At 41.9% G+C, this 16,714-nt stretch overlaps 1 protein-coding gene across 10 annotated transcripts in view; it reads left to right on the top strand.

Annotated features, from left to right (window-relative positions):
* Positions 1-16,714, top strand: part of XRCC4 (X-ray repair cross complementing 4) — a 463,477-nt gene that overhangs the window by 42,844 nt on the left and 403,919 nt on the right. For 6 of the 10 annotated variants that reach the window (XM_056538935.1, XM_056538930.1, XM_056538996.1 and 3 more), the window contains exon 2: positions 2,528-2,733. The exons of 3 other annotated variants lie outside the window; for them this stretch is intronic. In XM_056538935.1, coding sequence (XP_056394910.1) covers positions 2,578-2,733 — 156 coding nt within the window. In that variant the 5' untranslated portion in view covers positions 2,528-2,577. The remainder of the gene's footprint in view (positions 1-2,527; positions 2,734-16,714) is intronic. One more of the 10 variants, XM_056538945.1, reaches the window with a different exon arrangement.

Here is a 16,714-nt window from a genome sequence, read left to right as displayed (position 1 = left end):
TTGAAAAATTACCCCCAGAGGTCTTATCAGGTTTTTTTTTTTTTTTTTTTTTGGGGGGGGGGGGGGGGGTTGTTTATGGGGTTAAAATTTGGAATGTGCTCTGGGCTTGATACATTGTGGTCAAATTATGGAAAATTAACATCAATAGGGAAAATGTAGTACTCCATGGAACTGTGATAATCCCTGAAGCAGTTTTTAATGCAGAGGCCTGGATGATCGGGGCAAGTGTCACACTGAGTGGTGGTGTCCTTCTGTATCCCCCTCTTGTGACACACTCTGCATTTTTACTGGGATTGTCCCATCTGGCACGTATAACTTCAGTTCCTTGGGAACTACGGCCTGCTCTTTCCCAGTCGCCAAAGAACAGGACCTTTAGGATTTCTTCTTGGAACTGGAGGAATGTCCCTGTGTTGCCAGCGTACTGGGGCAATACAAAAGAGTTGTACATGGCAACCTGTACCAAGTAGACTGCAACCTTTTTGTACCATACCCGTGTTTTCCGCATGGCGTTGTATGGCTTGAGGACTTGATCAGAGAGATCTACTCCCCCCCATATACCGATTGTAGTCCAGAATACACTCGGGCTTGAGGACCATTGTTGTGGTACCTCGCATAGGGACAGGTGAGCTGCTGTTACCATGAATTGTGGTCAGCATAAGGACATCCCTCTTATCCTTATAACTGACCAGCAACAGGTTTTCATGGGTAAGGGCACGGGACTCACCCTTGGGCATAGGTGTCTGGATCTAATTTAGAGGGAGGCCTCTCTGGTTCTTCCGCACGGTCCCACAAGCAGATGTGGATCTGGCGGAAAGGGATGTAAGCAGAGGGATGCTGGTATAAAAGTTATCCACGTAAAGGGTGCACAAGGTCCCAAACGATTTTCCCACTAACACCTAGAGTGGGGTGACATTCTGGGGGTTCAATACGGGAATCTCGTCCCTCATATACTCTAAACTTGTAAGTGTACCCGTAGATACTCTCACAAAGTTTGTAGAGTTTCACGCCATACCGCACCCGCTTCGAGGGAATATACTGGCGGAAGATGAGTCTCCCCTTAAAACTGATAAGAGACTCCTCTAGAGCTGTACGTAGGCCTCCAAAAATTTTGCCCCAAAGTGATCTATGACCGGCCTCACTTTGTAAAGCCGGTCATAGGCGGCACTTTGGGAGTGGGGGACGACATGCTGCATTCTCAGGAGCCCCCCCCAGGCATTGTCACGGGATGCCTGCTGAACAATTTCAGCAGGCATCCTGGTCCGGTCCCCTCTCAGGGAGAGGCGGGGACCAGAATTTCCACCGGTATACAGGTACGCCCTGGGTCCTTAAGTACCAGGGACCCAGGGCGAACCTGTACACCCTATGTCCCTAAGTGGTTAAAGGGAATGTATCATCAAAAATTGATCTAATGCTTTAATTATGTTTTTATGTCAAATATATTTTGTAAGAATTTTTGATGATGTTTATAAAATTCGTCGGTTTACTATTTAAATAAAAAAAAAAAAAAAAAAAAAATCTGATCTTGCAGTTTTCATTCTGGTCACTAATCTTAACAATAAGCTGACACTTTCTGTAAAGATCACATTTCTGCAGTGTCCTCTTTATTATCACATATACGTGGTTACAGTGGAGATTGACACCAGTTTATAGATAACACAGCATTTACAATAGGTGATGTTCAGAGGCCAGCCTGTCGTTGCCCCCTTCCCTGTTGAATGACCTTGGCACAGGTCACAGAGCATGCCTAGAAACCTTTCTCATAAAAATAAATATGACTATTTTTCCTATGTCCATGGGGCCTGCTATAAAGCATTTCTCTGCAGCAAGATGGCTGCCATCATAATAATGCACACAAATTAAATTTTAACCGTAATAATCCTCATAGTAAAAAGAAAAAACAATATGTGAAAGTAAAAAAAAAAAAAAAAGTATAAAGCAATATATTATATATATAGATGTGTGTAAATCTCTTCACGCTTTGTGAAATATCTCGCTATACTAAAGTTCACTTCCATGAGACAGTCCTTGTAAGTAAGTACAGTTGCTGTTTCATCCTCCCGCTCTCTGGACACTGGATGAATTGTGCCTCTTTACTTTGTCCACTGGTAAATGGCCATTTCCAATCCTAAATTCCGGAGTGCGCTTCCTGTCATTGCCATAAAACACTGCTGACTGCTGTAACCGCACAAGTGTCCTCGGCTCTGTCTATTGCACAGATATGTGTGACAGTGGCGCTTTACATTAGCTTGGTGTTACAGGAAGGCTCTGATACATCCATCATTTACATATTACTGGTTTTACACAAATAATAGATTATCAGCCGAGTACACCAGAGGTGGCGGAAAGCATGTAAATGAGCTTTTTTGTTCTCCGCTTTTACTGGGAGGTCTTTGTGGATTTTTGCCTTCCCTGATTCTTTTCTTGCTCATTCTTAGAATCTTCATTAAAGGCCTGATGCCAACAAGTTAAGTTGTTGCGAAGGACTTACTGCCAAACTATACAATAAGATTTTATCTTCTTTATTAAGTTATGGATACAGGAAGATGATTGCATTTGTCCAATTACCTGGCACAGCAGATGTCTGCAGAAAGAATGACAGATGGGGATGAGCAGAAAGTCAACGCTTTGTTCAGGTTGGGGCAGAGGTCACGGTACATATCAGCACTTCTACAAGAAAGAAGAAACTCTCAAGCCATCCTGCAGGTGGGAGCACGCAAGGCCCACTCCAGAAGTGTAAATCAGCCATTTATTCTCTGGGTTTATCTATAGCGTTCCATATCTCTTCCTTTCCTAGGCCATGTAGGCTAAATTAAGTCATGTTAAAGGGAAAAAAACAGCTGTTGGCTGATTTGCCATTGACAGAGGTTTCAGCTGAGAACAAATCCCTTATACAGTGACTTCTGAATAAACAAGACATGTTTTAAATTAACTTACAAAGAATATTCTATCTGGCATTGAATGGCTGCAGGGTAGAGGGCGGAAGCTAATGCTATAAGATCTACTGCAGCTACTTATAACAAAGTGTCATTGATGGCTAAAAATTAGTTTTTCTTCATGTCATCTTCATTTTTTGTCTTCCCAAAACTGTCGTGATTGCAGGTGTCTGAAACCTCTATGGTGAAGCACATCGAGCTACGAGCGATCACTAATGTTTTACTAACGAAGCAGGAAGATTGGGCTTTATTTAGCCCTAAGACTGTAGTGTATGAAATTTTTTTAAATGGGTCCAATTAGACATATATTCAGAATGAATACAAAAAAGCTCGGACTTTGTGATAAATTTAATACACAGGAACAATGCTGTTACAGATTCACAGTTGTTAAAGGGGTAGTCCAAGGGAAAACAACTTATTTAATATCAACTGGCTGCAGAAAGTTAAACAGATTTGTAAATTATTTATATAAAAAATGTTAATCCTTCTAGTACCAGCTGCTGTATACTACAGAGGATATTCTTTTCAGTCTGACCACAGTGCTCTCTGCTGACACCTCTGTCCATGTCAGGAACTGTCCAGAGCAGGAGAGGTTTGCTATGGAGATTTGATCCTACTCTGGACAGTTCCTGACATGGACAGAGGTGTCAGCAGAGAGCACTGTGGTCACACTAAACAACACAACCTTCTCTGTAGTATACAGCAGCTGATAAGTACTGGAAGGATTAATATTTTTAATAGAAGTAATTTACAAATTTGTTTAATTGTAGCTGGTGAAGGTTGTCAGACTAATCTCATTATTTTCTAGCCAAGTGTACAGGAGGTGGACCCGAGCTGCTCAAGTGCAGAGCCTGGCACACCACCTGCTAGTACCTCCTGGATTGAAATGCAGGGCCCTCTACGTCAGTCAAAGGTGGAGAAGGGCACAGACCAGTGTAGAAAGCTAATCAGACACACACTTGCCTGGTATTCCTCGACGGTGCAGCGGCCAAGGCTGACTATTTATTATACAGATGCTATGGGTGTTCCTTATAGTAAAACCGGCTTAAATAGAATACAAACATAGAAAAAAGGGCACTACCATAGTAGATGTCTTCTGTTTATTCATTCCAAACTTTGGAGTTACAGGATGGCATGGACAAAAAGAGTCAGGGCGCTCAGAGGCTACAACCGTTTTGTGCACAATGGCCCAGATTTATCAAACTGTGTGAGAGAAAAACTGGAGATATTTTCCCACAGCAACCAATCACAGCTCAGGTTTCACTTTACCACAGCTCGTTAAGACAGGAAAGCTGAGCTGTGATTGGTTGTTGTGGGGAAATCTCTCCACTTTTTCTCTCACACAGTTTGATAAATCTGGGCCAATGACTCACTTCTTCTTGCCTCAAAATAGGAAATATGTGAATAAAACTAAAATGGTTCAATTTGCTTTGCTGGTGCTGAAATCTTCTTCTATAAATGGTAGTGAAGAAAATGATCAGCACTGCTGGGTAATCCAATGTATCAGCCCATTTATGTGTTACATAGATTTGGCCAACAAGATAGACTTCAGAATAGGTGATGACAGAGCATGAAATACTTTGTAGTTTTATAAGACGTTATGAATCTTTCTCTGGGCAGACGCCTCTTGCAAGAAGCTGTGAGGTTAGTGCCAACACCATGTCAGTCACATGAAAAGTGCAGTGATGTATTGTGATCACAATGCACTGAAATAAATAGTCCTCATAGTGTGAGATGAGCACCACCCCACTCCTCGGTAGGTGCTTCACTTGATTCTCAGAAGTGGCACACCTATTGTATTTATAATTATTCATCGTTTACTGTATGAAGAACACCTTATACCACTGTAGTATCTACACATAGATAGTGTCATTACCGTGAAAAATACCTTAACCAAATGCATGTTTAATTCTCTACTCTGTTTTAGATGAGCTTGCATACCAACACATGGCTCCCTTTGACCACTATATGTATCAACATGTAACCAAGTAGTCACAACAAAATAGCTCTTCACTAGGAAAAAGAACACTACTTGACAAATGTATTGCTTTAAAGAGGTACTCCGGTGAAAACCTTTTTTCTTTTAAATCAACTGGTTGCAGAAAGTTAAATATATTTGTAAATTACTTCTATTAAAAAAATCTTAATCCTTCCTGTACTTATTAGCTGCTGAATACTACAGAGGAAATTATTTTCTTTTTGGAATGCTCTCTGATGACATCACGACCACAGTTCTCTCTGCTGACTTTATTATAATAATAATAACGCTTTATTTATTGTTGTCCTTAGTGGGATTTGAACCCAAGTCCCCAGCGCTGCTAGGCAGCAGTGCTAACCACTGAGCCACCATGCTGCCCTTAGCATACATCTGCTATGCATGGTTGCTAAAATGGACAGAGATGTCAGCAGAGAGCGCTGTGCTCGTGATGTCATCAGTGTTCCAGAAAGAAAGGAATTTCCTCTGTAGCATTCAGCAGCTAATAAGTACTGGAAGGATTAAGATTTTTTAATAGAAGTAATTTACAAATATGTTTAACTTTCTGCCACCAGTTGATTTAAAAGAAAAAAGGTCTTCACCGGAGTACCCCTTTAAGATATATTTTGCATCTTATTAACAATATTGGGCAGACTAGATAGTAGGGCTGGGCGGTATACCGGTTCATACCGAATACCGAAATTTTTGGGCTGCACGATATGAATTTTTCCCACACCGCAATACCGGTTGGGCCCCTCCCCCTTGGGAATGAATTATCAGCGCAGCGCTGCGCGGTCCCCACATCGGGGAACTACTCATATGTTACCCGCCAGTGGTGTTCTGCTCCCCCCGGCCAAATCATGCTACCCGCCAGCGCTGTTCTGCTCCCCCCCGCCAAATCATGTTACCCGCCAGCGCTGTTCTGCTCCCCCCCCAATTAATGATCAGCCCAGCGGGGTACTACTCACATATGTCGCCCGCAAGCACTGCCCTCCTCCTCTTTGTTGCGGGCCGCCTGCGCTGGAACTCTATACTGTACGCCAGTGGTCTCCAACCTGCGGACCTCCAGATGTTGCAAAACTACAACTTCCAGCATGCCATTGGCTGTCCGGGCATGCTGGGAGTTGTAGTTTTGCAACAGCTAGAGGTCCGCAGGTTTGAGACCACTGCTGTACTCTGTATTCCTATGCCCGGGCTGCAAAAGATAAAGAAAATAAACTTTAACTTACCTACGTCGGCCTTACACTGGGGGCGGGAACGTCGGACAGCCGTCAGCATATCACCGGCCGCAGCGATGTCCTGCCCCGGCCAGTGATAGGCTGAGCCCACTGTCATGTAAGAAGCTCTGGTAGGTAATCAATACAGATCACGGCATCTGCGGCATTGCGGTACTTTGAATGGATGATTGGATCACCCGCAACGCTGCGGCGGCAATCCGGTCATCCAGCATGGCGGCCGGAGGTCCCCTCACCTTGCTCTGGCCGTCTCCCGGGGTCTTCTGCTCTGGTCTGAGATCGAGCAGACCAGAAGATCACCGGTAATACTGATCAGTGCTGTGTCCTATACATAGCAATGCACAGTATTAGCAATCAAAGGATTGCTATAGATAGTCCCCTATGGGGACATAAAAATGTAAAAATAAAAAGTAAAAAAAAGTGCAAAATCCCCTCGCCCAATAAAAATGAAAATTGTCAGTTTTTCCCATTTCCCCCCCAAAAAGTGTAATTTTTTTAAATAAACATATTTGGTATCTCCGCGTACGTAAATGCCCGAACTATCAAAATATAATGTTAATGATCCCACTCTGTGAACAGCGTAAGCGTAAAAAATATTTTTAAAAGTCCAAAAATGCAGCTTTTTTTGTCACATTTTATTAAAACAAAAAAATTTTTATAAAACATGATCTAAAAGTTTTATATATGTGGTATCTAAAAAAAAAAGTACAGATGATGGCGCAAAAAAATGAGCCCTCATACCGCCCTATGTACGGAAAAATGAAAAAGTTATAGGTGGTCAAAATAGGGCGATTTTAGATTACTGATTTTGTACAAAAAGTTTTAGATTTTTTTAAGTGGTACAAAAATATAAAAGTATCTAGCCATGGATATCATTTTAATCGTATTGACCCACAGAATAAAGAACACATGTCATTTTTACCATAAATTGTACAGTGTGAAAACGAAACCCTCCAAAAAGGGCAAAATTTTGGTTTTCATTTAAATTTCCTCCCTAAAAAAAGTTTTTTTTTTTGGGTTTGCCGTACTTTTTATGGTAAAATGAGAGGTTTCATTAAAAATTACAATTGGTCACTCAAAAAAACAAGCCCTTATATGGGTCTGTAGATGGAAATATAAAAGAGTTATGGATTTTAGAAGGCGAGGAGGAAAAAACGAAAACGCAAAGAAAAATTGGCCTGGTCCTTAAAGGTGAAAATGGGCTTGGTCCTTAAGGGGTTAATGTGTACATAGCCTAACTTTTTCTTCTCAAGGAGTGGTTTGGATCTTGATTCCATTAGAAAAAAATTCTGAATTCTTAAAATGCTGAATTGTTTTTATCCTAGTCTATCACAGAAATGTTGTCTCTTTTTTTGTGGCAAATAATTTAGTTTTTATTTAGAGCTGCAGAATATACAATATTTTTTTTTTTTTTTTTTTTACATATTATCCTCTTTTTTTTCAATAATAATTACCCCTAAGAGTTGCTAAGATATCCACAAAAAGACTATGATTATTGCATTGCATTTTATATGTCCAAGGATAATTTTGTTCAGCAATGTTTAGAAGCCTCTGGGAGAATGATGGAACACTAGAGGGGCTCTGTTCATGCCGGGGGACCTTTTATCTTGGTTCTCTTGATCAGTAGGAGATGGAGGGTAACTATTGATTGTGTAATAATCCCTGTAATACTGATACGCCAGATCATATTATTATCTTTATTCACTGTAAAAATCCCAAACTCCTTTTAAGCTCACAAGAAATTTCCTTTGCCTACTCCTTGCAACAGAGTGCCCTCTGTGGTGAGCTGACTAATCTACATTTTACCGTTGTGGTACAATTTAGTTAGGAAAACACAATCACTTGGCCTCCGCAAACCCCAGAGCCCTGTCTGCACAGGGAATCCCTATGATGTCATTAATTATGTCAAGGGATTCCCCACAAACTGCAGGAGCGCAATTGTTGGTGTCATTGCTGTGTTTAAAGGGGTAATCCGCTGCTCAGCGTTTGGAACAAAAATGTTCCGAACACTGGAGCTGGCGCAGGGAGCTTGTGACGTCATAGCCCCACCCCTTCATGATGTCACGCCCCACCCCTCAATGCAAGTCTATGGGAGCGGGCGTGACAGCCGTCATGCCCCCTCCCATAGACTTGCATTGAGGGAGTGGGGCGTAACATCACGAGGGGGAGAGGGGCTATGACGCAACGAGCTCCCGGCTCCAGTGTTCGGAACAGTTTGTTCGAAATGCTGAGCAGCGGAGTACCCATTTAAGATCTTAGGTGACAGGGAACTGAATGTCTGTAAGACCACAACTCCCTCGTGATGGACATCAAAGACAGCAAGAGTTAGGCTGGGTTCACACCACGTTTTGTTAAATACGGCTCCCGTATGCGGTTGGGAGGAGGGGGCGAGGCTTAAACGCGGCACCCGCACTCAACCGTATTCGGGAACTGTATTTAATGTATGTCTATGAGCCGACCGGAGTGAACCGCAGCCTCCGGTCGGCTTCTTTTTTGGCCGTATGCGGTTTCCCAACCGCAGGCAAAAACGTTTGCCGTGATTAAGCCCCACCCCCCCTCCTCCCAACCGTACACGGGAGCCGTATTTAACAAAACGTGGTGTGAACCCAGCCTTAAGCAGATAGGGGTTATATATATATATATATATATATATATATATATATATATATAAAATAAAAAAGTGAAATGCACAGATTAAGACATTTCACTCTTCCTGCTGTCCCTTTAAAAAAAAAAGTACAAAATAAATTGTTTTATTGTAAATTAACACTGTGTTATGCCCCCAAAGGCATCTTCAATGTGAATGTACTTTTCCAGTTTTAAGCCTGAATAAGGTATATGATTTTCCCATTAGAGCCGAGCTGGTTGCATGTTAGAGCGTGATTCAAGGGAATCTGTTTATGTTGAGCATCGCTGAGCTTGCACTATAAACACTGTTGCTTTTCATAAAACAAAGAAAAAAAAGTTGAACATATTTTCAGTTCTTTCGGGGCTTTACTAGTCTTTGTGCTTTCTGAAATACATAAATACACTAAGATGTGATGGGTCACCCCCTAAAGGTCATGTGTGACACAAGGGACAGTGTACCTAGGAGACAGTGTTTCTGTCTATTTATATGTAGAAGCATTTTTGTCTTTTTTTTGTGTGCAGTAAACTGTCCTTGCATGTGCTCTTTTGACCCAGAGTTTTTCACCACTGTTAGTGATTTATGTAGTTTTCCCTATCAAGTGACACTTTCTCTTTTTTTACCAAAAATTTTGATTTTGGTATTACTTTGTCTTTGCTCCCCACAAATATGCACTCTTTTGGAATCACATTCCTTGTGTCAATCCAGTGTGATAAATTTACTGTATGTAAGAAATGAGATTCATGAAAGTAACATCTTTGTTTCAGCATGAACAGTATCTGTTTACCCCATACTTGGCACAATGCTTGCATTCATCTCTGTTACTCATATTCTACCTTCTTTCACTAGTATGCCATTAACTTAAAGGGATACTCCGCTGCTCAGCGTTTGGAACAAAATGTTCTGAACACTGAAGTCGGCGCCGGAAGCTTGTGACGTCATAGCCCCACCCCCTCACAATGTTACGTCCCGCCCCCTCAATGCAAGTCTATGGGAGGGGGGTGACAGCCGTCACGCCCCATCCCATAGACTTGCATTGAGGGGGCGTGATGTCATGAGAGGGTGTGGCTATGATGTCAGAAGCTCCCGGCTCCAGTGTTCGGAACAGTTTGTTCCAAATGCTCAGCAGCGGATTACCCATTTAAATGTTTTTATGCAGGTATACAATGCATGCAGCACTTTTATTAGCCTTTCTGTCGTTTTGAGACACAAATGTTAAAGCATAAAACCTGTGAATTCTGTTTTGTCAAAAGACAAGGCCCTTTTACACAAAAGAGACTATTACAAGTGATTAGATTATTCATTTGTAATTTCACATGTAATTCATTTTCCTGCCACATGTTCCCTTTGCTCTGAATTGACTAAATCTGTGAACGTAATTTATGCAACATTTGTACTGGTGTAAATATTCATCTTATGGCTTTGACAATGTAAAATTTCTACAAATATACATAGTTTTTACCGATTACACCTGATGCCCACTACTTATTTACTATTTTCATAATTTACTCTGATATAATCTGGTCCTGAGCACTGATTTTAGTTCTAAACCTAATGCTTCCCATCCATCTTATTTTTGCAAATTTCTTCTGTAGCTACTGGTTGGGGACTGAATAATGTGTAAAAAATACCTTTACAATGTGAGGTGTTAAAGGGGTTGTGCGCTGCCCTGGCTTTCGGAGCTCCGCACGCAGCGTCCGGAAGTTCATTACTCCGAACGTGTGTGCAGCCTTTCATGTCCAATGGGTATGGCCACATTAAAGTGGTTGTGCGCTGCCCTGGCTTTCGGAGCTCCGCACGCAGCGTCCTTAAGTTCATTACTCCGAACGCTGTGTGCGGGCTTCCATGTACGTGGCCGCCGGGCGTGAGGTCACGCCCGGACCCCTCTACCAAAGTCTATGGGAAGGGGGCGTGACTGCGGTCGTGCCCCCTTCTCATAGACTTTCGTTGAGGGGGCGGGCGTGACGTCACGAGGGGGCCGGGCGTGACGTCACGCCCGGCGGCCACGAACATGGAAGCCCGCACACAGCGTTCGGAGTAATGAACTTCCGGACGCTGCGTGCGGAGCTCCGAAAGCCAGGGCAGCGCACAACAACTTTAATATGGCCATACCCATTGGACATGATTGGTTAAGGGTTAAAGGGGTATTCCAGGTCAAAAACTTTTTTTTATACATCAACTGGCTCCGGAAAGTTAAACAGATTTGTAAATTACTTCTATTAAAAAATCTTAATCCTTCCAATAGTTATTAGCTTCTGAAGTTGAGTTGTTTTCTGTCTAACTGCTCTCTGATGACCCACGTCCCGGGAGCTGTGCAGTTCCTATGGGGATATTCTCCCATCATGCACAGCTCCCGGGACGTGACATCATAATTGAGCAGTTAGACAGAAAACTTCAGAAGCTAATAACTATTGGAAGGATTAAGATTTTTTAATAGAAGTAATTTACAAATCTGTTTAACTTTCCGGAGCCAGTTGATATATATAAAAAAAGGTTTTGCCTGGAATACCCCTTTAAACTAAATTAGAACGAAGGATAGTTTGATGAACAAATGCTTTCTATCAGTCTTATTTTAGCAAAATAGCTTCTGTAGCTACTATTCATAAGCTTGAAGTATAAAAATACATTGTGAGCTGTTAAGGTGACCATACACATTAGAACAGGTTTATGGTGAAATGGAAGTTGAGCGAACAGTAGTTTGATGAACAATTGTTTCGCCTAGGCACTCGTATACAGTGGTCCCTCAACATACGATGGCAATCCGTTCCAAATGAACAATCGTTTGTTGAAACCATCGTATGTTGAGGGATCCGTGCAAAGTAAAGTATAGGAAGTTATACTCACCTGTCCCCACCGCTCTCGACCGTCACCGCTGCCCTGGATGTCGCCCTCCATCGCTGTCCCTAGGGTGTCCCAGACGCTCCGGACGTCTCTGCTTCCCCGGGATCCTCGCTCTCCGTCATTGCCATCACGTCACTATGCACGTCGCTCCTATTGGATGACGGGGCAACATGCGCGGCGACGTGATGACAACGAAGGATAGCGCCGGCGATGCAAGGGATCCCGAAGATGACGCTCCAGAGCCCCGAGGACAGGTGAGTTATCGTCACCGCAGCACACGGGGCACTGTAAGCTGAAGCAGTCTGTGCTGCCGGATAGCTTATAGATGCCGGCTTCTTACATGACAGTGGGCTCAGCCTATCACTGGCAGGGGCGGGACATCGCTCCGACCGGTGATAGGCTGACGGCTGTCCGACGTTCCAGGGCCGACGTAGGTAAGTTAAAGGTTTATTTTCTTTATCTTTTGTAGCCGGCATAGGGATACAGCGTACAGCAGTGGTCTCCAACCTGCGGACCTCCAGCTGTTGCAAAACTACAACTCCCAGCATGCCCGGATGGCTGTCCGGGCATGCTGGGAATTGTAGTTTTGCAACATCTGGAGGTCCGCAGATTGGAGACCACTGGCGTACAGTATAGAGTTCCAGCGCCGGAGTCGGCCCGCAACAAAGAGGAGGAGGGCAGTGCTTGACATCTAATTGGGGGGGGAGCAGAACAGCACAGGCGGGTCACATATGATTAGGTCCCCGATGTGGGGACAGCGCTGCGCTGGGCTGATAAATATTCCCAAGGGGGAGGGGCCCAACTGGTATTGCGGTATGGGCTAAAATTCAAATCGTGCTGCCCATAAATTTCGGTATTCGGTATGGACCGGTATACCGCCCAGCCCTAGTGTGAAAGAAGCCTAATAAGCAGAATATTAGGACTGTGATAAAGGGCCCCAATGCCGCATTACATTAGAACATACAAGAAATGTTAGTCTGGACAACCTATTTAAATACTGCAATACTACGTACATTATATCTTTAATGTACCTATATGCGTTGTGAATACATTAGAGATACTGTACTACCGCCTTGTCAGGGGATGTCATTACATGAAATGAAATAGGAGAGTTTACCTCACATTAACAACACTTTCATTTGTTAGCACTGTACATCAAAAGCTCATTGAGCCCATATGTTTCTGATTTAAGGGCTGTTCCTTATCTTATAAATCTCTCTTCCTCTTCTTCCGGTGTAGAATTGCTGTCAGTGTGGTTGCCATACACCAGACACCTGATTCTCTTCTTCAAAAACATATCACACCGCTGATCTTTATGGGTAATCTAGAAATCCTTTACTTCTACCTTTGATCAGTGAAAATAGCTCAGTAAGTCCAATTGGCCATAAACTTTTCTTTTAGCAATATCTGAGATAAAACAAAAAAATACAAAATACAATACAAAATCACTGTTTGACATTTCTTTTTCTTTTTATATATATATATTTTTTTGGAGTACAGTGTTGAAAGATTGGCATTTCTTTAACTGTGTTAAAGAAAGGCAGCAAGTATTAGTTATTTTTGTGCTTTCAGGTTTTAGCATTTCAGCATTTTTAAAATATTTAAAGGACATTTTGGGCTGAAATATTTCTGGCGAAGCTATGTTCACCTCAACTTTGGTATATGTACTGAAAAATGTTGTGATTTATTTGCCGCAGTGTGTCCATAGGCTATAATGGGGCTGAAAAAAGCTAAAAGAGTGTCCATTGTAGAAACATGAAATGTGTCGGCAGATAAGAATCAATCGGCCCATCTAGTCTATCCAATATTCTGAATACTATGGATGGCTACCACGATGGCTGGCATGCCTCATCTACTTATGAGCATGGTCAAAGGTATCTTGGCACACTCTTCATAAGCAAACTGCTCCAGTTGTCTAAGGTTTCAAAAGTGTCTTCTCCAGACTGCATGAATCAATAGGATTCAGATTATTGCTCATAGAAGGCCACTTCAGAATAGTCCAGTGTTTTTACTCTTAGCCATTTTTGGATGTTTTTAATTGTGACTTTTGGGTCATCATTTTGTTGGAGGACCCATGACCTACAACCTTGACCAAGTTTCCTGACACTGGGCAGCACATTTCGCTCCAGAATGCTTTGATAGTCTTGATATTTCATTGAACCCTGTACAGATTGAAGACACACTGTGCCAGATGCAGCAAACGCAGGCCCACAGCATAGCCGAACCTCCTCTTCATAGTATCTACAGTGTACTCTTCTTTGTATGCTTTATTTTTGCAAGGGCGTAGCATTGTATAGTGAATGTAATCTAGTGATTACATTTGGAGTCCTCTATGTAAAAAGCCATGTATTAGAAAAAATAAAAGTTATAGAGGTCAAAAGAGGACAATTTTAAGCATACTGATTTTGTGAAAAAAAAAGTTTGACCATTTTTTTTAAAGTAGTACAGTAATAGAAAAACTGTATATATATTTTTTTTTTTATTGCATTGACACACAGAATGAAGAGAACATGTCATTTTTACCATACATACCATACCATACAACAAAACGCCTCAAAAGTGGAAAAACTGGAGTTTTTTTTCAATATCCCCCTACAAATAATAATTTTGGGGGTTTTGCTGTACATTTTATAGTAAAATAAAAGGTTTCATTACAAAGTACAATTGGCCATGCAAAATACAAGCCCTCGTATGGGTCTGTAGATACAAAAGTTATGGCTCTTAGAAGGCGAGGAGGAAAAAACAAAACCACAAAAGTGAAATTTGGCTATGCCCTCAAGGCTGAGTCCTTAACCCCTTAAGGACGCAGGACGTAAATGTACGTCCTGGTGCGGTGGTACTTAACGCACTAGGACATACATTTACGTCCTGTGCATAACCGCGGGCATCAGAGTGATGCCCGTGTCATGCGCGGCTGATCCCGGCTGCTGATCGCAGCCAGGGACCCGCCGGCAATGGCCGACGCCCGCGATCTCGCGGGCGTCCGCCATTAACCCCTCAGGTGCCGGGATCAATACAGATGCCGGCATCTGCGGCAGTGCGCGATTTGAATGAATGATCGGATCGCCCGCATCGCTGCTGCGGGGATCCGATCATTCAGAACGCCGCACGGAGGTCCCCTCTCCGTCCGGCTCCCGGCATCTCCTGCTCTGGTCTGTGATCGAGCAGACCAGAGCAGAAGACCACCGAAAACACTGATCTGTTCTATGTCCTATACATAGAACAGATCAGTATTAGAAATCATGGTATTGCTATGAATAGTCCCCAATGGGGACTATTCAAGTGTAAAAAAAAATGTAAAAAAAATTTAAAAGTAAAAAAAAAAGTGAAAAATCCCCTCCCCCAATAAAAAAGTAAAACGTCCGTTTTTTCCTATTTTACCCCCAAAAAGCATAAAAAATGTTTTTTATAGACATATTTGGTATCGCCGTGTGCGTAAATGTCCGAAATATTAAAATAAAATGTTAATGATCCCGTACGGTGAACGGCGTGAACGAAAAAAAAAAAGTCCAAAATTACTACTTTTTTAATACATTTTATTAAAAAAAAATTATAAAAATGTATTAAAAGTCAAAAAAAAAAGTACAGGTCATGGCGCAAAAAATGAGCCCCCATACCGCCGCTTATACGGAAAAATAAAAAAGTTAGAGGTCATCAAAATAAAGGGATTATAAACGTACTAATTCGGTTAAAAAGTTTGTGATTTTTTTTATGCGCAACAATAATAGAAAAGTATGTAATAATGGGTATCATTTTAATCGTATTGACCCTCAGAATAAAGAACACACGTCATTTTTACCATAAATTGTACGGCGTGAAAACGAAACCTTCCAAAATTAACAAAATTGCGTTTTTCGTTTTAATTTCCCCACAAAAAGTGTTTTTTGGTTGCGCCATAAATTTTATGATATAATGAGTTATGTCATTACAAAGGACAACTGGTCGCGCAAAAAACAAGCCCTCATACTCGTCTGTGGACGAAAATATAAAAGAGTTATGATTTTTAGAAGGCGAGGAGGAAAAAATGAAAACCTAAAAATTAAATTGTCTGAGTCCTTAAGGCCAAAATGGGCTGAGTCCTTAAGGGGTTAAAGGGGTACTCTCCTGGAAAACTTTTTTTTTTTTTTTTTTTACTTAAGTGGTGCCAGAAAGTTAAACAGATTTGTAAATGACTTCTATTTAAAAATCTTAATCCTTCCAGTACTTATCAGCTGCTATATGCTCCACAGGAGCATAGCAATGCTCATGTTAGCAAATGTCATATTAGTTACTGTCACTATCACACCCTATCGGTCCAGTCAAGACGCTAGAGAGAGTGTGATGGTGCAAAGGTTAAGGCCATCAGACCTCTGCCCATACACTACTAGTCCCAGCAAGTCACCAAATTAACCCTTAGATAAACGTGTTTCCACCAGAGCTGCCTTCAGAAAGGTGAGCTCATATATTTAGGGATCAAAGACCAGAGATGATTAATTAAACATTTAATATGACAAAAGGTATCACAGTGCTATGCATAAAAAGAAACAAATGACATACAGTTACAAAAATATGAAAGAGTTTAGCAAGACAAGTTCAGAAAACAAAAGATGAAGTTCTTACAGCATGATGATATAGCAGTCCATGAGAGTGAGTTCCAGCTGTTCTTAGGATGGTCTTGTCAGCTTGTTGCACAGCCTTCAACAACAGTTGAGTCCAGCATTTTAAGTCTTATCTGCTTCTTTGGAGGGAAACTCCACTCCCCCCCCCCCCCCCCTCCCCTCTGATCCCACCAGGTGGGGCATCTCTCTTCCTGACCCCTTATCTCTTTGATTATATGATGAGACCAGAGTGCATGACTTCAAAGGAGATACAAACAAACAGCCAGACCCCCAATAAAATGCAATACACAAAAAACAAAGGATACACCGTCTGAATGACCTCTTACCCATGTCTTGGATAATACATCACACACAGTTATAATTTATAATACACATATAGGATTTTAATAATCAGGCCTTGGGCCTGACAGTTACAGATTAGCAATTACATTTATTTAGCTATTTCCTGGTAATAGAATACAATCATGTACTTGGGATATCGGACTGTATTGTTGTGTGCGTTTTAT

The sequence above is a fragment of the Hyla sarda genome, chromosome 1 (genome assembly GCF_029499605.1).
Source record: "Hyla sarda isolate aHylSar1 chromosome 1, aHylSar1.hap1, whole genome shotgun sequence".
Lineage (NCBI taxonomy): Eukaryota > Metazoa > Chordata > Amphibia > Anura > Hylidae > Hyla > Hyla sarda.
Note: the sequence above shows the minus strand (reverse complement) of the source record. Positions and strands in the feature narration are given on the sequence as shown.